General features: G+C 41.8%; 1 protein-coding gene across 1 annotated transcript in view; it reads right to left on the reverse strand.

Moving 5' to 3' along the window:
* Positions 1-507: 507 nt before the first annotated feature.
* PHIP (PHIP subunit of CUL4-Ring ligase complex) overlaps positions 508-20053 on the reverse strand; it is a 95981-nt gene continuing 76435 nt past the window's right edge. The window contains exons 28-40 of the mRNA XM_074150227.1: positions 18896-19007; positions 18621-18682; positions 17254-17409; positions 15169-15289; positions 11544-11669; positions 9534-9606; positions 9111-9161; positions 8680-8829; positions 7026-7178; positions 5190-5353; positions 4433-4713; positions 3940-4101; positions 508-1667 (exon numbers count right to left, since the gene is read on the reverse strand). Coding sequence (XP_074006328.1) covers positions 1021-1667; positions 3940-4101; positions 4433-4713; positions 5190-5353; positions 7026-7178; positions 8680-8829; positions 9111-9161; positions 9534-9606; positions 11544-11669; positions 15169-15289; positions 17254-17409; positions 18621-18682; positions 18896-19007 — 2258 coding nt within the window. The 3' untranslated portion in view covers positions 508-1020. The remainder of the gene's footprint in view (positions 1668-3939; positions 4102-4432; positions 4714-5189; positions 5354-7025; positions 7179-8679; positions 8830-9110; positions 9162-9533; positions 9607-11543; positions 11670-15168; positions 15290-17253; positions 17410-18620; positions 18683-18895; positions 19008-20053) is intronic.

Raw genomic sequence — 20053 nt, forward strand, 5'->3', positions numbered from 1 at the left:
GTCATTTCCTTGAATCCTTTAACCAATTATACATTTTGTCTAAAACATCTCTGTCAAAGGACCCCACCAGTGCATTATTTTCTACCAAAAGTACCAAAAAAAAAAAAAAAAAAGAAAAAAAAAAAAGGATACATTTCAGAACAATGTTAACAACTCGCTATTTCAAACAATCCACAGCTGTTATCACTGCAAATGGTATGTTGTACTGACACTCGAAAAGAAAGAAACAAAGGCTTTTCCACTGCACTGATTCTCAGTCTTTGGCACAATAAACAGAGATTTAGTGATTGATACAAGAATCAAGGTCTGAAAAATTAGACATTAGTCAAACTTTTTCCAATGTGGATATATATATATATATATATATTTGTGATTACATTTTTGCTATGTTTGGCAGAACTTGGATAAACCAACAGCCTGTGCGAGGCTTCTTTTGCAGCTGAACGTTCCATCACAACTGAAATTAAGCATTTTCAGATTAGCAAAGTTTGGTATTTTTTTGTATTTAATAGAAATGTAAGTGAATTTACTGCCACTTTTTGCCAAAACCTGCCTTCCCAGGCAACTTGACTTTACAATCTACGTGTACCTTGCTTGGTTAAAAATAGACTTCTGTTTTCAGTTTGTGGCATTAAAAGTTCTGTCCCCTTTTGTTAATTGTGTAGAGATACTACGCGCCCCTCGAGCAGAGCAGTTCTCAACTCCATACGTTACTCAGAAATTGCTTCAATTATTCTCAACTGTGAACAAAATGACTGTTGAAATGCATAACCTATTTGGAGGGCAATAAATAGCAAAAGTTTAAAATATATATTTCTTTCAAAGAATGTTCTTTCAGTTTTGTTTTTTTGTTTTGTGGTGGTGTTTTTTTTGTTTGTTTGTTTTTTTTGCTAAATTTTTCTCCCCAAATCAGAACATATTCTTCTAACCCATAATAGCAGCAGGGAAGCAGAAGTCTGGTCTGCTGTTCCTTAACTGTACCTGCTTCGTAGCGTTCTGAAGTAAAACCCTTGGTAAAAATTACCAACCGATTAAATTAGCTTTTGCTTTTTCAGTCAACTTTCGGACTCGGCCTCTGCTAGACGTTCCGAAAGTCAAGGAGGTGTCTTCAAACAACAGCTGCCTTTGCTCTTCCTCAGAGTCATCCTCATTGTAAAAGGCTGTCCTCCTACCCTGGTTTCTAGTTCTCATGTGAGGTTCAGAATCTTTAAGCTCTTCAGACCCCTCCTCCATGGGCTCCTCGATCTTTTTCCTCCTGCTTCTCGTTTGCATTTTAACATTGGCAGGAACTAAAAGGTCCGAGCCTGGTTGATGGGTCTTGATCTTTCTTTTTGGCTTTCTACCCCCACGGCCTTTTTTTTGTAACAAGTCTTCCTTCATATTATTTTCCGAAAGAGAATTACATGCAGTAGAAGCGGAGGCTTCTTCGGGTACATCCCTTGCAGTCTGGATTGTATTCTGCTCTGTGACCTTTTGCTGTTCAACAATTTGTAGCTTTTTTGGTTTTCTGCCTCTTTTCTTGTGCACCACTTCACAGCTACTGTTTAAATTAGTCTCCACCTTCGGTTTCCGTCCGGGACCTCTTTTAACGGGAGGTTTCGAAGGCTGCCCCCCGTGTCCGTTCACCTGAACGCTTCCCGATGCCAAAGCATTATTCTTGCAATCTGCTGTAAAGAAACAAGAGTGCTTATCACCTAACAGATTTACATCTACATTCCTTTTCACGCTGCCTTAATAAAACTCTTACTAAAATATCTGAAAGGATTCACTGCGATTGCCAATCTATCATAATTTAAGACACCCAAATTTAGAGCTCCAAGAGCTTCATGTCAGTATGGGACGAGGACTAACTTCTAGTTGGGTTTAGCTCAAGGTAGCTTGAAGAAAAAAAAAGAAAAAAAACCCACAAAAAAAAAAAAAAAAAAAAAGAAAAAAACCCCACACAGATAAAGAAAAAAGGGAAGAACTCGGGTGTTTTTCTTGGCTGATGCTGCACCAGTGGACAAGGACTCCTACCTGGTACCTGCAACAGCAAGAACTTCACAGCAGGTCATCTCTGCAGAAATGGAAAGGTTTACTTTCAGCCTGGGGTAACATCCTTTAGAGCCAGGCCATTACACCAGGGATATTTCAACAACAAGCGAGGAAAAGGGTAGAAACGTAGGTCTTGAACAAAAAAAGGAAGTTATGTAATTTGCACTAACGTCCAGTTGTATCACGGGGGCGTATTTAGCCATGCAACGTGGTGAGAGCCGAGGCCTTTGTGGGAAAGCTTGCAAGGAACAGATGATTTAACCCATCAGACCACAAGCTGCTTTTTCAGAAGCACAGACGAGTAAGAAAGAAAGGATAATCCTCAGGGAGAGGACTCCTCCAAGGAGTGAACAGATTAATTAGCTGGGGACCGAAGCGTAGACTACTGTTTTTCCATCTTCAGAGCAAAGATGCTTAGTGAAGCTTCACAGCTCAGAGCTTCTTCATGAACAGGAAAGCTTTTATGACTAAGTGATATTATTTCAGTCTCCACAGAAGCTTTGACTTTTAGGGGAAGTTCAGTCAGAAGACTGTATGAAACTAGGTCCGATCAACCCATACAAATGTAACTGAAGCAGGAAACACTGTATAGATTCATAGATCCATAGACTGGTCCAGGCCGGAAGGGACCTCCAAAGGTCATCTAGTCCCACCTCCCCGCAGTCAGCAGGGACACCCCCAACTAGACCAGGTTGCCCAGGGCCTCGTCGAGCTTCACCTTGAATATCTCAAGGGAAGGGGCCTCAACCACCTCCCTGGGCAACCTGTTCCAGTGTTCCACCACCCTCATGGTAAAGAACTTTTTCCTAATATCCAATCTAAATCTCCCCTTCTCCAACTTAAAGCCATTGCCCCTCGTCCTGTCACTGCAGGCCTTTGTAAACAGACCCTCCCCAGCCTTCCTGTAGCCCCCCTCAGGTACTGGAAGGCCGCTATGAGGTCTCCCCGGAGCCTCCTTTTCTCCAAGCTGAACAACCCCAGCTCCCTCAGTCTGTCCTCATAGGAGAGGTGCTCCAGCCCCCTGATCATTTTGGTGGCCCTCCTCTGGACCCGCTCCATCAGGTCCATGTCCTTTCTATATTGAGGGCTCCAGACCTGCACACAGTGCTCCAGGTGAGGTCTCACCAGAGCAGAGTAAAGTGGCAGAATCACCTCTCTGGATCTGCTGGCAACACTTCTTTTGATGCAGCCCAGGATGTGATTGGCCTTCTGGGCTGCGAGAGCACATTGCCTGCTCATGTCCAGCTTCTCGTCCATCAGCACCCCCAAGTCCCTTTCCTCAGGGCTGCTTTCTAACACCTCATCCCCCAGGCTGTATTTATACTGAGGATTGTTTCTTCCCAGGTGCAGAACCCTGCACTTGCTTTTGTTGAACCTCATGAGGTTCATCTGGGCCCACCTCTCCAGCCTGTAGATCTACTTTGCTGTGGCAAAAGAATTAAAAAATTAATTGCAACCAGGACGCTCTGATCTTTACGCTCGTGGTGGTGGAGGGTGTAATCACACTCAGCGCTGCTGACCCACATATAACCCACTGAAGTTTTATTAAATAAAACCCACGGGGTTTAAAGCGTGACCCTGCAGAAGTCTGCTTTGGAAGCGGAGAACTCATAACATGACCTTTGTAATAATTTCAATGAAGGTACAGATATGTTAGTGTATCAAACCGGCTTGACAACACTGTTACCACACCACGGAAACAGTGTTAAGAGTACCCAAACCCATGCTAATTAATCAAGAAGGAAGCTTACTCTGACTAAGCTGTTCCACTAGACTTCCCTATTCCGCTAAATCCTAATGCACAGTGATTTCCCCACCTCCAAATTATCACAACTAAGGTACAACACACACCACAGCCACCACAGCAGTAACCGGGAGGGAAAAAGTTCCAAAGAAACTCCGTACCTTGTTGATTAACGGTGGAAGATTTTACTTTGCGCTTGATTTGCTTCTCTTTCTCGGGATTTTCTCTTGTGGAGTTATTCCTAGTGTTATGACTGTAATCGGACTGACTGGGGATGGATACAATATTCTGGTTCTTGGAATGTTTGGTTGAATTCTCCAGTACTAGAAGGACAAAAAGAAGAAGGAAAAAAAAAAAAAAAAAAGTATTATTCAAGTTAAGTAGTTCATACCACATTCAGTCTTACCTGGCTAAAAAAGCAGTCATGTTCTACTACAAACAATTTGAATCAGTGAGCTGGAAGTGACAAAGCTTCCTGGATAAAATAACACAGCCCAACTTGCTCAATTTTCCTCCGATAAGCCTCAAAAGCCCAGCAGCTTGAAAACAGAACCGGTCTTAACTGAGAAAAATGCCTTCGATTTCCAAAAAGCAAGTTTTAGGTTTAAAAATATTCACGGCTTCAAAAAAAAACCAATCAAAGAAACAACTTGCCTGACTTCGCTGACCCTGCAGTAGTATTAGGCTTTGTAATTAAAGGCTTTATTGTTAAAGGCTTTGCTCCTGAAGAAGTAGACGGTTGCTCCGTAACAGCCACGTCTGTCACTCCCCTATTGCTTCGAGTCCGCACGAGGGAAGAGGTTTCGGCCGCTTTTCCGTTCATCTGAGGCGGAGCGTGTCTGGGTGCCGTCGCCCGTGCGGGTGCAGAGGACGAAGAGGTGGCAGAAGTTTCCGCCTTCAGCGGAGGTTTTATTAATCTCCTCTTCCTTTCAGGGCTGAGAAAAGGAGTAACAAATTTGTATCCCGAATAACCACTTTTTTTTTTTTTTTTTTAAATTTTTCCAGGAATAAATAAAATTAACTGCTGGTGTCTAGAGATCGTGGGAGTAAAAACCATCATCTCTGTACAAAGTATGGTAAAAATACGGCATTTACTGTGGAAATTCAGGTAGTCGTGAGCCTTTGAAAAATGGATCTTACAATAAATGCTGTATTTACGTGATAAAGCATGACGCCAGCACTGTCCTAACGATGCTGGTTTACTGTATTTAGCAGTTATTTGAATTTTAAGCACTAGGATAGCTCTAAGTGAAGTTTAAAACTCTTCCGCGTCACAGGGACTTGGCTGTCAGAGCTCTGCAGCACCGGGAACAGCAAAGGAAGCATGGATTAAAACCCACACTAAGCTCTACTGCTCGGGTATGTCCGACTTGCGCAGCATTTAACGGATACCGTGAAGGAATTAACGTACCTGGATGCAACGCTACTGGAAACTGAGCTGCTTCTACTTCTTTTTTTCCTTCGTTTCTTTATTGTATTTCTTTTATGAAAGCGTAGGGCAGATTTATAATCCGATAAAATAGAACTTATGTGTTCTTCAAAGAAAGCAGAAAGGCGCAAACTCATGCTGTAGATCTGAAAGAGAAAAGCCAGTAAACAAGTAAGTTTTACGCTTTTCCAAAGCATCGTTTTACTTATTTATCGTTGAACAATAACTAATAAACTGATTAATATGGAAATGTTTTAAGCAAATTTAGTCTGTCTCAACTGATTTACACTCACCCACGTCTAGGTTTGCTTTATTTTCATGGTTTTGAAAAGTGTGTTACAACTGAAGATCACACACAAAAGGAAAAATTAGAAAAAACACCTTTTCAACTGCTTTTCCAGGCACATCACTTGCCAGCTTCAGCAGAAGCCAGAGAGAGACCCTGAACAGAATTTTACTGTATCATACCTAGGGTCAAGAAATCTAATTTTCCTCCGTATTAAGTTGCCTCCTTATATCCCAGATTTGAGCATCACTCTATTCCTCTTACGGATGAGCTGATACTACCAGTGAGTTGGCTGCAACAGGTACAATAAACGTATTAGAATTTCGTAGGTGCACGTTTTTCTTTCCTTTTTTTTTCCCCCCCTCTAGCCTTGGATGATTTACAGAGAGAACCAATCAAACTCAGATCAGAGCACAACTCATTATTTGAGCAGAGCTGCTATTAATTTTGGAAACAAAACCACCGAAGTGAACTGTCTAGATACTTTCAAAGGGGACACGGCATCTTCTTAGAATATGAAACACAAACTATCAGAGCGCCGGATTGAACAGTAAGTGTGACAGATTCTGAACGCATTACTGGAGAGGACATCCAAAGAAATTTAATAAGAAAATATGTTAAAAAAATTGTAAAAAATTATGTCTAATGTGCCAAGGAAAAAAAAAAAAGGCTGATGGGCTTAGGTTTACTCTTCAAACAAGCATCAGGGACGTAAAGTGAGGCACTAAAATATCACTGAATGACAAGCCAGAGTAAAAACATCACCATTCCACAACTGTGTGTTGCATTCACTGAACGTCCATAGGGTCCGGAATACTAAAATTCTTGACATCAGAACCTTCCACTTCTCAGTAAAATAAAGAAGAGCTACAAGTTCACTACTTACTAGACCGGTCTGCTTGGAAGAAACATGAAAAAATACAAAAACATCAGAAGAATCTGTGAAACCACACCTGAGCTAAGATAATGCCAAGCACCCTCTTTATCTTGCTTTGAGGAGATCAAGAAGAGAAAGAAAAATCACAAAAGAATCCAGACCTGCCCCAAAAGCCCTGCCCTTTGATGCAACTGAAAGACAAGAGACTGATTCTTAGGCCTGAACAGTGCGACTGTCTGTTATTGACTGAACAGAGACCAAACTGCTCGGTCCTTCTTGCCAGTCACCTACTAAGGGATTTGTCCCTGCGTTTTAAAGAACTCCTGATGATTAATTTGCTGTTTAGAAAAGCCAAACATAAAAGCTATCCCTAATTCTAGTCTAACGCCTAAAGCATATTAGGACAAGAAAAGCTACACAGAAGCCTTGAATGTGCGTAAATAGACATTTCTCCCTTTCACTGCTAACACATACTGCACTTACAAGTCAACTGGAGGGAAAATATTAACAGCTCTGTCACCAGCAGAGAATTTCAGTATCAGCTCAGTGAGAACGGCTCTGTAGGCTCCTGCCTCCACCGTCTCTTTATTTTTCTGTCCTGTATTTTTTCAGATATAAGTATTCTTTTAATCAAACAAACAGAAGAAAGTCTTACCCTTGATCTTTTACTCGGTGTATAGGCCTTGGAATTGCTGAAAATAAGTCTCACATCTTTACATAACTCCATTGGTGACTCATAGTTTCCAGCTTCCAGTGTTTCTCTAACAGTAGCAAAATCCATAGGAGTGTCAATAATATCTCTATAATCCTGTTAAGAAATAGCAAAGCAACGTATTGCAGCTTTTTTTCTCCAAGGTTTAATGTATCATTTTCGTTCGGATGCATTTGATAAACCTGTTTAAACAAAACCGTCCTCTTTAAATAGGTACAGAACACTCCTAACGACATTTTGCTCCTTTCTTCTCGTATACAACGTAACTCCTCGCAGACATACTTGAGAGGATGAAGGGTAGAAGTTACCTGATACAAGAGTTAATTCATTTTGTGAACAGATTTACTGAAATACAAAGCTCAAAATCTTGTGTCCTAAGGGTTACCTTACTGACACGCTGTCCCACAGATAACCCCGGTCGGAAAGCGTGACTACAAGCTCTCTGGGTGGCTCAGCAGCTCAAATTTGGTAATAAGCCTAATACTGGTTTTACATATTTAGCTTTAAAATACGAAGTCTGAATATTTGAACCCGATGAGAGGCTTAAGCACATCCCCGCTGAAACCCGAGCGGTTTCTCAGATGGAGACCTGCCAATTCAGGAAAGTATGACTAAAATAATGAAAACTCCACAGGCTTAAATAGGGCCCTGTTTGAGCCAATGACAGAACTTTTTTTTTTTTCTAGCCTATGGAGGAAACAGAAGGATATTCATAGGATAAAAAGCTTAAATACCAAAATTAACCCAGAAGTTATCCATCAGAGCAAACAGAACCTGTGTTAAGCTACAGTTAACGTTTCACTACAGTTCTTCAGCGGGTACTTTTTCTGCATCAAGCCCAGATGACCGTGATTAGAAATTACTTTTAGTTTTTATACTTCAGAAATGAAAACAAAAGATGATCCGTGACAACGTTTGCCAGATGCAACAACCAAACAGATGCACTTCCATTTTTCACCCAGAAAAGGAAAGATGCATCTTAAATAAATTACAACTCTTGCACTTAACAGCACAGGTATCCCCAAAAATGTCTTAAGAGACTGAAGAAGTACAGTTTCTTTTGAAATTACTTTAAAATGATGAAAAATATAATTACAGAATCATAGAATGGTTTGGGTTGGAAGGGACCTTGAAGATCATCCAGTGCCACCCCCTGCCCTGGGCAGGGACACCTCCCACCAGACCAGGTTGCTCAAAGCCCCGTCCAGCCTGGCCTTGAACCCCTCCAGGGATGGGGCAGCCACAGCTTCTCTGGGCAACCTGGGCCAGGGTCTCACCACCCTCACAGCAAACAATTTCTTCCTAATATCTAATCTAAATCTCCCCTCTTTCAGTTTAAAACCATTACCCCTCATCCTATGGCTCCCCTCCCTGATCAGGAGTCCCTCCCCATCTCTCCTGGAGCCCCCTTCAGGTACTGGAAGGCCATTATAAGGTCTCCCCGGAGCCTTCTCTTCTCTCTTTATTATCAGGTGACAACCAAGCACTGAAAAAAATGTCAATAAAGCTGCCTGAAGTTTCAATTGTAAGAGCTGGAAAAATGGTCACAGTTGAAAAAGAACTGATCTCACCAGCCTTGCTGCCCTGAAATACTCACTGGGTACTCGAGGAGATCCACGGGTTGTCGAAACGGTTCAGAGTCTTCGCACTGAAAAATGAGATTGAGCAGCTCCTGGCACTGCTTCTTCCACGACTGAATGTCATACGACTGGGCTCTGTTACGCAGCCGCCGCTTCGGCTGGTGATCCTGGAACGACAACATTGTCTGGTTTGTAACAGGTAAACTATATACCCTGCAGGAGAGAAATTCTAATTAACGAATTCATACACGCAGCAGCACAGACAGAAATGCTGAACACTGAAACACCGAACATCTCGGTAAAACAACACTTCAGTCATTTTATGTTCAAAACCTTCCAAAAACTGAGATCACACAACAATAAAAACATTTTCAGTTTTACAGTCCTTTGTTTACAAATGCACTTCTAATTATTTATAGCACTATAAATCATCGCAAAAAAAAATTACCTTTCTTTTTCTAGTGGAAGTTCCTGGCACATTTGTATCTTTCTCTTCTTCCTTTGAGCAAGATAATGAGTCGCATAAAAAGGTTAAAAAAATATAAGCATACATGAGTAGGTGAGTTCTTTTATACTTCACTTACAATTTGAGTCTTTACAGTTCTATCCCTGTCCCTCTGGGAAGCATTTCATGTGACCATCAGGTCTGAGAATCTCCCAGAAGCCTAAAGAAGCATCTAAATTCTCCAATAAACAGGGAGACTAGAGGAGAGGAGGCTGGATTTTTACCCAGTTTCCCAGCTGACAAAAAGGAACGTTTAACGGACTGAGAAGTACAACCCACGCCCTTCGAGCGACCGAAACCAGCTCTTTCATCCCCAGTAGGACAGAGACAGTGGTCCCATTTCTCCAGTCCATCAATGCCACTTACCTCATCGGAGTCAGACAACACCTTCTTCTTCATCGTGTTGTATAATGGAATTATGTCATAGCAACTCTGGTCTCTGAGTGAAAAAAGAAATACACACTGACATTTATCTTCCATCTTCACCTACGGAATAACTCTGTTTTGCCTGGGATAAGGAGAACGTTTAAGAAGCCATTCCCAAATAAAACAATCAGGTGTTTAGTGCTATATGAATACTAAGAGGACTGCAGTAATAAGAAAAGCTAATTTTCTGCCCTAAAAGCTGGAAAAGATTATCTGCACTCTGTAAAATACCAACTACTTAACAGTGTCAAAGTTTTAAAATTTAAAAATCATACTCCTTTACTATGAATTTATTAGCATTAGAAAAATCTAATCCTATAGCACATAAAGGGCTCTGGGACCCATCTGGCTTTCTAAGAAACTCTACCCTGGATTTAGGATCCAAAACTGCCATTAAATACATTTGCACCCACCACGTCAGACATCTGAAATGTAGTGTTTATTTGTGTAAGGACTAACGCTGTTATCGTAAAAACCTGCGTAATTAACTCAGCAGAACAAATAGTGATTTTCAGTTCTTGTGTAACACAGCAGACTCCTACGCCGAAGGAAGCCCAAAGGTGTTGTACCACGTACAATACAAAGCACCAGGAAAAAAGGGTAAACCCTCAGCAACTCTAGACTGGAATCGTAATCCATAACCCAGGCTACTGGGATTAGCACCAGAACAGCTGGGGAGAAGGTGAAAAATAAAAATAAAAATCAAGCAAGCCCCCTCCCCTCCCAATTTTCTGCTTTTTAAAAGACTTTGGTAATTTAGACTGCGCCTTAGATTCTCAGAGGCACCCTGATATTTCACTCTCGTTAGAACCATGGGGTTTGCCTTCCATAGTCCAGGCCTTCCTTCTCCCCTAACATTTAGAACCCTAAAAAAAAAACCTCCAGCCCAGAACTCTGGGCTTTTTCTGCATTGCTAGTTCACTTCAGTGAGTATATTAATAGACACATGCTATAAGCCATAATTAAGTAAGAATATCCATGTGTTGCACAAATTGAACTAAGCCAATTAAAAACACACACTTTGAAAAACTCTGAGCTGATTAATTTATCAGAAAAAAAAGCAACGTAGGACAAAACGTTAAAGAACAAAGCTCGTAACAGAGAAGCCCTTTGGGTACAGATCGGTTCCTAAAGGTGCATTTCACTACAGCTTTTAACATCTGACCCAGAGGAAGTATTTTTCACTCTCCAGCCAAAATCAGAACTCCCAGGCACTGAAGATAAAGATTCACGGACGGAGTCACAGCCTGAGATTTCCAGCTACAGAATGCGATTCTGATGTTTTTAAGAACACGCGAAATAAAAAAAGAACAAGATTCAACTTAACACCAAGAAACGAAATCACTAAAACTGTGGTGATTTGTGTGCAGCTAATGAAGCGGCTTGCTGTTTCCGCAGCGTGGGAAGAGCAGCGTTTCACCGTGCACATGGAAATCGAGGCCGGGGACGGGCTCAGTAAACTCCTCTTACTGACTTTTAGGGCTGCAGATGTGTCAGCTGAGCGTGAGCAATCTGAAACAGTTCTCACTGAGTTTCTCTACAGACAATAATAAAGAAAGAACATCTGAAAGACAGCTACTATTCCTGTCGACTACAAAGCCTCCGATTTTTATTTTGTATCTCAAACACCATTTTCATAAATTGTAAAGGCTTTAGAATTAAATGCCCCCCATTATATTAACACAGGCGTTATTCAAACTCCAGATCAGAACTCCTAACTTGCCTATCAATAGATCTATCACTCCAGGAAGATACTCAGACCCGTTTTTACAACTTAGCACAAAGCCTCTTGAAATTAAACGCCACGTCAATCTGTGCCAATCAACGTACTATAGAACTTCATCTTGTTTTGAAAACTCACATATTCTTCATCGAGACAAGCTTTAATCTGAAAAGGCTAAGCACCTCGGTAAGAGACAGGAGTAACAACAGCCCTACAAAGCAACTCACTTGATGAAGTGCAGCAGAAGATCGGTGACAAATTTGGCAGATTTGACAATAGGGCTCCCAGGTTCGTTAAAGGTGCGAGTGTTGTGTTCAATGTACCGGACCTCCCACATCAACGATGAAAGGCGCCTGCGTACGGAAGGAGGGAAGGGAGGAAGAAGAGAGACTTAATTTCTAGTCGTGTCTGTGAAACAGGAGAAAAAGCCTTACAGCTTTCTTCCAATTGATTATCCCAGCCATTTTTTGTTTTTTACATTAAATCAGAAAACACGCACACTGTGCTATGCTGTTCATTGTGACCAGCAGACGGCAGCTTCCCCAGGCTCCCTGCTCCTGGGTGATTCCCGCAGTCATTTATCCACATGGCTTCATGAATATAGAGCTGACAGCCCCGGGAAGATTCTGCTGTGACGCTTCAACTTTTACAGACTCACAGAATGATACGGGGTTGGAATGGACCTCTGGAGATCATCCAGTCCAACCCCCTGCCAGAGCAGGGTCACCCAGAGCAGGTCCCACAGGAACGTGTCCAGGCGGGTTTGAAATGTCTCCAGAGAAGGAGACTCCACCACCTCTCTGGGCAGCCTCTTCTAGGGCTCTGCCTCCCTCACAGGAAAGAAGTTCCTCCTCATGTTGAGATGGAACTACTCATGTTCAAGTTTGTGCCCGTTCCCTCTTGTCCTGTCCCTGGGCACCACTGAAAAAAGACTGGCCCCATCCTCCTGACACCCACCCTTTAAGTATTTATAGGCCTTGATCAGATCCCCCCTCAGCCTTCTCTTCTCCAGACTAAAAAGACCCAAGTCCCTCAGCCTCTCCTCATCAGAGAGATGCTCCAGGCCCCTCATCATCTTTGTAGCCCTCTGCCGTACCCTCTCCAGCAGTTCCCTGTCCTTCTTGAACCGGGGAGCCCAGAACTGGACACAGTGCTCCAGATGGGGCCTCCCCAGGGCAGAGCAGAGGGGCAGGATGACCTCCCTCCACCTGCTGGCCACACTCTTCCTGATGCACCCCAGGATGCCACTGGCCTTCTTGACCACAAGGGCACATTGCTGGCTCATGGGCATCCTGTTGTCCACCAGGACTGCCAGGTTTTCTCCTCAGAGCTGCTCTCCAGCAGGTCAGCCCTTTATGATATACACAACCCACACTGTATCACCTCCTAAGTTACAGCTGAGAATTAACAAAATAATCATAAAAAAATTATTAAAAGCATGCATTTTTTCTGACAGACAACGATCAGAATTCCCCACATAGCTCTGATTTAATGACCTAACTGTAGAATAGCTACATTATGAAAAACAATGCACAAACCCGAAAATAACTGAAAAAAATAAATCCAAATCTAAAAAAAGAAGCAATAAGAAAATGTGTATCATTCCAAATAAAACCTGACAGCATAGATTATATATATATTTGTGATTTCTTCCACTTTCATACTAGCAAAACATGATGAAAAGAAACGCTGCACAAGTGTTCTGTGGAGCGAAGCCGCACATCATAGAATCACAGAATCATCCAGGTTGGAAGAGACCCTTGGGATCAAGTCCAACCATCTACCCTACACTACAAAGTTCTCCCCTACACCATATCCCCCAACACCACATCTAAACGTCTCTTAAACACATCCAGGGATGGTGACTCAACCACCTCCCTGGGCAGCCTGTTCCAATGCCCGACCACTCTTTCTGTGAAAAATTCTTTCCTAATGTCCAGTCTAAACCTACCCTGCTGGAGCTTGAAGCCGTTCCCTCTCGTTCTGTCATTAGTTACCTGTGCGAAGAGACCAGCACCAACCTCTCTACAGTGTCAAGTACTTGAAGAGAGTGATGAGGTCTCCCCTCAGCCTCCTCTTCCTCATACTAAACAGTCCCAGCTCCTTCAACCGCTCTTCATATGATTTGTTTTCCAGGCCCTTCACCAGCTTCGTTGCCCTCCTCTGCACCCGCTCCAGCACCTCGATATCTCTCTTGGATTGAGGTGCCCAAAACTGGACACAATACTCCAGGTGTGGCCTCACCAGTGCTGAGTACAGGGGCACAATCACCTCCCTACTTCTGCTGGTCACGCTATGTCTAATACAAGCCAGGATGCCGTTGGCTTTCTTGGCCACCTGGGCACACTGCCGGCTCATACTCAGCCGCTTGTCAATTAGAACCCCCGGGTCTCTTTCTTCCAGGCAGCTTTCCAGCCACACTTCCCCAAGCCTGTAGCAATGCACGGGGTTGTTGTGGCCCAAGTGCAGGACCTGGCACTTGCCCTTGTTGAAACTCATGCCATTGATTTTGGCCCAATGATCCAATCTGTCTAGGTCTCTCCGTAGAGCTTCCCTATCCTCCTGGGAATCAACACTCCTGCTTAGCTTGGATACATCATTTCACATCTTTAGTGTGGTGTAGGCTTTCAGATGCATTTTCATCACGTTAATGGGTCCAGTGTTTAGTTCTACGCCATGCCAGAAGCGACTGGGAAAGATTATCTCTTTTCTGGTTTGTTTTGCCTTTTTTAAAAGCATTCAGGCACGCTAAGCCTCCTGGCTCAGAAGAGAAAAAAAAAAAAAAAAAAATCTGTTTTAAGGTAAGCCTCACGAAAAACTACCAAAATCCCAAGTGATCTGAGCAATCCCTCCTGCAGAAGGTGAGGAAAACAATTTCACTGGAAAGCGCAATGCGAGGGGGTTGCTTATTCCCTGCCAGGCCCCGGCCACGCTACAGACTAATAAAAGCAGATTTACTGAAGAAGGTACGCTCGTTACCAAAAATAACCACTTACTGTTTTGAAAACCAGGTTGGTTGTTTTTTTGGTTTTGTGGTTTTTTTTTTGTTTGTTTTTTTTTTTTGTTTTTTTTTTTAAATAATTCTATCTTCAGTTAGTATGCACAAAATACCACACAGTAACTTTGAAATTTGGCCCAAAACAAAACGCTGTCCGTGTTTATTCAAAACCAGGATCGGAGGGACGCTGATTTTCAAACCAGAAATAGCCCAGCAACCAAAGGAAAGGCAAATAATTTAAAGGGAGCACACTCCTGCAGAGATAATATTTAGTGCAAAAAAAAAAAAAAAAAAACTAACAACCCAGCAATTACAATTACAATTTAGGAAAATTTCAAAACGGTGTCAAAAAGTTAAAACTTATTTTTGTGGCTGTCCAACAAATTAGAATTTCAAGGCCAATAATTTAAGAAGCTATTTCTGTGCAGTAATACTAATAATTATTTTTTTTTCCCCAAAGTGCAGTAGAACAAAACCACCTGCCATATTTCCAAGGTTTCTCTTATTAAAAACCAGATTTTTTATTTTTTTTTTTTTAAATGTTAGTGGAAACTTAATCCTTTTGACTAAAGCCATTTCACCGACCACGTCTCTGCTCCTGCGATTTGCATCTCGCGTGGAACACGTCATTTGTATGATGAGGAATGCGAACGTCACGTAACTCTAAGAATACGTTTTGCAGAGGAGATGTTCAACCCTTTCGAGAGTTTTAGAAACTGGAAACTTAGATGAAGGCCAGAAGATGGGAGAAAGGGAGAGCGCGCACCCCTGCCCAGCTCCCAGTTGGGATTTACCAGACAAAGAGCCATCAAAAATAGGGTATTTCACAGCGGGAACCGGGATTTGGCCCTAACCTGTAAAATCTGCTTTCCAGTCTCTGTTTAATGGTGCTGAGGTCGGTGGGATACGCCACAACAGTGCAATACATGGGGTAGGCTTGGAGATCCACAGGTGCCACAAAGGCAGAGGCAATATCTAGACAGAATGAAAAAAAAAATAAAATAATAAATATAATCGGTTATATACCACAAAAGTCCCTCAGCGGCTTCAAAATTCACACCCCTGCAACATATGCTGTTTCTTTTGTTTGAAATTTATATAGATGTATGTATAGAACCTTCTATATGTATATAGAAATGTATAGAACCTTCCCCAAAATAACCACAATAATTAGATATTCCGAACAATTTGTGATATTCTACACGTAAAAGCGTATAGAGATGATGAGAAGCATATATAGGTGGCTGAGGGGACGCTGGGGGTGCAATCACTGCCCACTCCGTCGGGCACGAAGCACCGTGCTCCTCAGAGACACGGCAAACATAGGCAAAATATATGCTTTTGAAAAATAGATTTAAATGTATAAATTATACATATATTACAAAATTTTCAAAATATATGCTTTTGAAAAATAGATTTAAATGTATAAATTATACATACACGAAGACGGGCAGCTCAGGGTTGTTATTTACAACACAGGCTCATTTCCTTTGGTTTTATACAGCCCCTCTCCCATCTCCAAACAAATTCTTACCCAAAAAGTTATACTATTTCAATCTCATTAACGTAGAGGGAAAATCCAGACTCAAAATAAAACGGGAATACAATCTCCTGTCCCTACCTCAGGGCGAAGACACTTTCTAAACCCCACCACCCCGACGCCAGGAGAATGCTGAGAAATTGAACCCTGCACCTACACAAACTCGGAGTTTTCCTCCCGTGCTCAGGAGCATCCCGAGCGCTCAGACGCATCACTAACATTTCATACCTCAAGGGAAAATACCATCATACAAAACCACCCAAAAACCTTTACAGTCTCTCTCAAAACTCTTTAAAAAACAGAAAATACGTTGTTGCTGAAGAGCCTGCTGCTCTTCTAAAAGCCATTTACTTGCTCCTATGAACGTCTGTACCGACAGGTACCACCTACGCTACAGTTGAACCCCCAAATATGCATTACAATGTAATGCAAAATGTAAAACAATTACTCTTATACAACACAATGAAAACAACTAAAATTTAATTGCCTCGCCAGTTTTTTTAATGGAATTCTGGAATTTGGATTACTACGCTGTACGGATGGTTCCTTTCCTTTGGAAGCAAAGGGAAGCCTCATGCGGTACAGTCACGTGGGACATTTAGGTATCAGAAGTATTTAGAGAATCGAGTTTGCCGGCTTTTGGGAAATGTGTCTTATCTTGCTTAAAGTAATTCTTTTTTTAACTGGTTTTTAAAATATCTGTGACAACTTCTCTATTTAATTTATGGCTACTGTTACCCCATAACCCGAGACTGCTGAGGTAACACCGTTTGCTCATCACGGAGCCCCGTCTCAGACACCCAGCTGTGACCACGTAGATGTCGCAGTGATTTGTTAAAGGTTTTAACGTTTACCTTTTCCGAACCTGCCCTAAAGAGTCTCTTGCAACCAAATCTCAAGCAGCTTTTCACAGGTTAATCTACTGCTTTTTCCCCAACGCTTTGCACAACTAAGGCAGAATGGGGGAGAAAATGGGAATTAGAAAAGGCTAATACAGGGGAAATCTACACACAGCTATCCCTTCTCTAATTAAGTATATAAGATTATTTTTTTCCCCCTGTCTGTTTGCAATTTAAACTCCAACAAGAGATTCTGGGAGCTAAATTAAAAAATCAGATACTTGTTTTTAGCATGGAAAACCAAAATCCCTAGCATATATCAAGTTATCTACCAAAAACCAGTTACCTTTGAAAACAGGAGGAAAATTTAGGTTTTATATGAATTTAAGTTTCATTATATGAAAAATTTAAAAACGTTCAACGAGAAAGTTTTGTTCCAGTTAATCAAGACGTAAAAGGTGTATTTTATCACATTCAGTTTTTGTAATTTCAGAAGTACACATGAGCATAGTCTGAAAAATATAAACCAACCCCCGTTTCCCATATGGTTCAGGATTTACCCAGAGTCATGAGCTGGTTTATCCCTGCAATAATCCTGTCGCACTCCTCGTCTCGCGTCCTGGAACCCCACTCTCCATCCAGAGGTTTGTAGAGCAGCGTCCTACGTTCATCATCTGTTAAAGGAACACTCGTTCCCAGTTCTTCGGGAAACACAGCTGGAATGGAATAGGAAAACTAAATAAAACGTAAGTCTTTGCATCTTGTGTAATACGTATACCTGCAATAAATAATAAATGATTTAGGCATTCTCCAGGTAGCGGTTCCACCTTGTCACAGCAGTTTTGTGAGGTCAAATGCTAAAACCAGAGCTCCTGAGCAAGCAAAATCAAAGGCCGTCACCCTGGCATTCCACAGGGCCTGCCAACCTCCCACCAGCCCAAGTTGCTCCAAGCCCCATCCAGCCTGGCCTTGAACCCCTCCAGGGATGGGGCAGCCACAGCTTCTCTGGGCAACCTGGGCCAGGCTCTCACCACCCTCACAGCAAACAATTTCTTCCTGAGATCTCATCTCAATCTCCCCTCTTCCAGTTTAAAACCATTTCTCCTTGTCCTATGGCTCCCCTCCCTGATCAAGAGTCCCTCCCCATCTCTCCTGGAGCCCCTTTAAGGACTGGAGGGGGCTCTAAGGTCTCCCCGGAGCCTGTGCAACAGCAGATTTTCAAAGTATGATGCAAAGCACTCCTCTAACTATGTTTTTTTAAAGGAAGGTGTAACAGAAATCAGTATTTGCGGATACAGCAAAAAAATCAGGCTGAGGTTTAGTTATGTGCCCATTTTCATTTATTGTTTTGGTCACGTTATCACTCTGACTGCCTTATGTTACTTATGACGAGGAGGAACCCGTTAAAAGGGCTGAACAAAAATGAAAAGTTGAAATTAACACATTTACAACTTACGAAAGGATTATTTATGGTTACTTCTGACTAACAACGTTATCAAACGTTTCCTAGAAAAGTCAAGTTAAAAACGCTGATTCTACTTCATTGTTTGGCCTGATTTTTCTGGAATCTTCAAAAAAAACCCTGAGGAGGGAAGAAATCCCGGCCGGGCACAGCTTCAATCCTCCCTAACCCTACAAAAATTTACCTTCAACTGTCCATCAGCTGTTGCAAGTTTTTGTAATATTTCTGTCTCTTTCCACCATACACTTAGTTTGTTTAAATATGCCTGTGTTTTTTCCCGGTTCATTTACCTTGATCCACTTTTAGTTTAATAACTGATCTAAGGATGTTCTTCAAATGCAACTGGTTTGTGGAGCCTCCCCCCAGTCCCCAAGAGAAACAGGATAATTTAGATAAAACCATACATTTTTTTTTCCCTTCTTTAAATACGCTCTTAAAGCAAATTACATTATTAATGTCCCATACCGTTACTTGGTATCAGCTCCATGTCCCAAGGGCTCATCTTCTCAGTGTCACCGTTGTCCCAGCTTAAAAACAAGGCACGTTTCATTTATCTACTAATATTGCTTCAACAATGTAATTATTTAATGTTTCTAACGTAACTTATTTATACACCACAGGGTATTATAATAAACTGGCAGCGAGATGCACGACTGAATTTAACGAGAGCGAGTCGCTCAGTCAGTACTTCAAATGAAATTAATTAGTTAAAGTAGAAGATTGTAGAGAAGTTTGCTGACCAGACGTTGTAGCACTGGAATAAGCTGTCGGGGTAATCGGGCTGGAGAGGTTCCTGGCTCTCGATCGTCCCGAACCACCAAGCGTCATCTATCACAGACCTGAAACGATCGCCTGGGTGAGAACACAAAACAACGGCATCAGTACAAGGCTCCTCGCTCCTCCCCCCAAAAAAGCAGGTTTTTTTAGATACTTTTGGCTTGATCTTGAACACAGAAATCCCTTTGAGCACTTGGAGCATCAACAGGCAAATGCTGAGTCCTGCTCAGGTTAATTGTTTCCAAAGGCCGCTTTTAAACCAAAATGAAAGTTAGCATGGCATTAAAAACCGAAAGATTTGCAGATCTATCCGTGTATTCTTTATATATGAATTAATTTCTGAATTTCATATAAAAGGTAAGACATTTCAATGCTGTAACTCCAAGACTCAAATTTACTTGCATCAAACACTATGTGCTGTCTTAAAATAAGTGAATACTTTCTATGCTGCTGAGCTCCTCCTCCTCCTCGGTTCCTGAAGTGCTTTCTCAGCTACTCAAACGTAACTCAGAGGTTTATTCCCTTTCCTATGCAGGCAATCGGACTGATAAAAGAATAAAATTTATTAAACCTTCTTCAAAAGGTTAGCAAAGTAATTTGCTGTGACTTGAAATGGTTTCACCACCGCCGAGCGTTCGTCTCGCTGCGAAAAAAGGTCAGAAGCATTATTAAAAAAAATTACACATGAGAGTATGTGTATTACAGGCTATCAGAAACTCCAACGCTTTCTGTAACACACGCCACGGAATTCAGAAACCATTTTTAGCGCAGCATTCAGTTCCCTTAACACAAGAACAAATGTAATTTAAGTCTGAAATTCCAAGAACTGCACACTTTTGTTTTCCTGGGCTTTGAACTGACACACACTTTCTCAACGGCCACGATGTTTTTTTCTATGTCAGTATCTCCACCCTCTGCCCAAACGCCGGCTGCAGTTGTCCGAATTAACAGGGAGTGAAGATACTCTCAAAAATCTTCTGCTTGCTTTACTGCATTTTTTTTATTTTTCATAATTTAATGGATTGCAAATCTAGGACAATTACAAAGCTTCCATTAATAGTTTTAATTGTGCTGAATGTAACAGAACCAAGGACACCAGAAATATTTCCGTTTCTGATCTT

Source organism: Numenius arquata, chromosome 7, assembly GCF_964106895.1.
Source record: "Numenius arquata chromosome 7, bNumArq3.hap1.1, whole genome shotgun sequence".
Taxonomy (NCBI): domain Eukaryota; kingdom Metazoa; phylum Chordata; class Aves; order Charadriiformes; family Scolopacidae; genus Numenius; species Numenius arquata.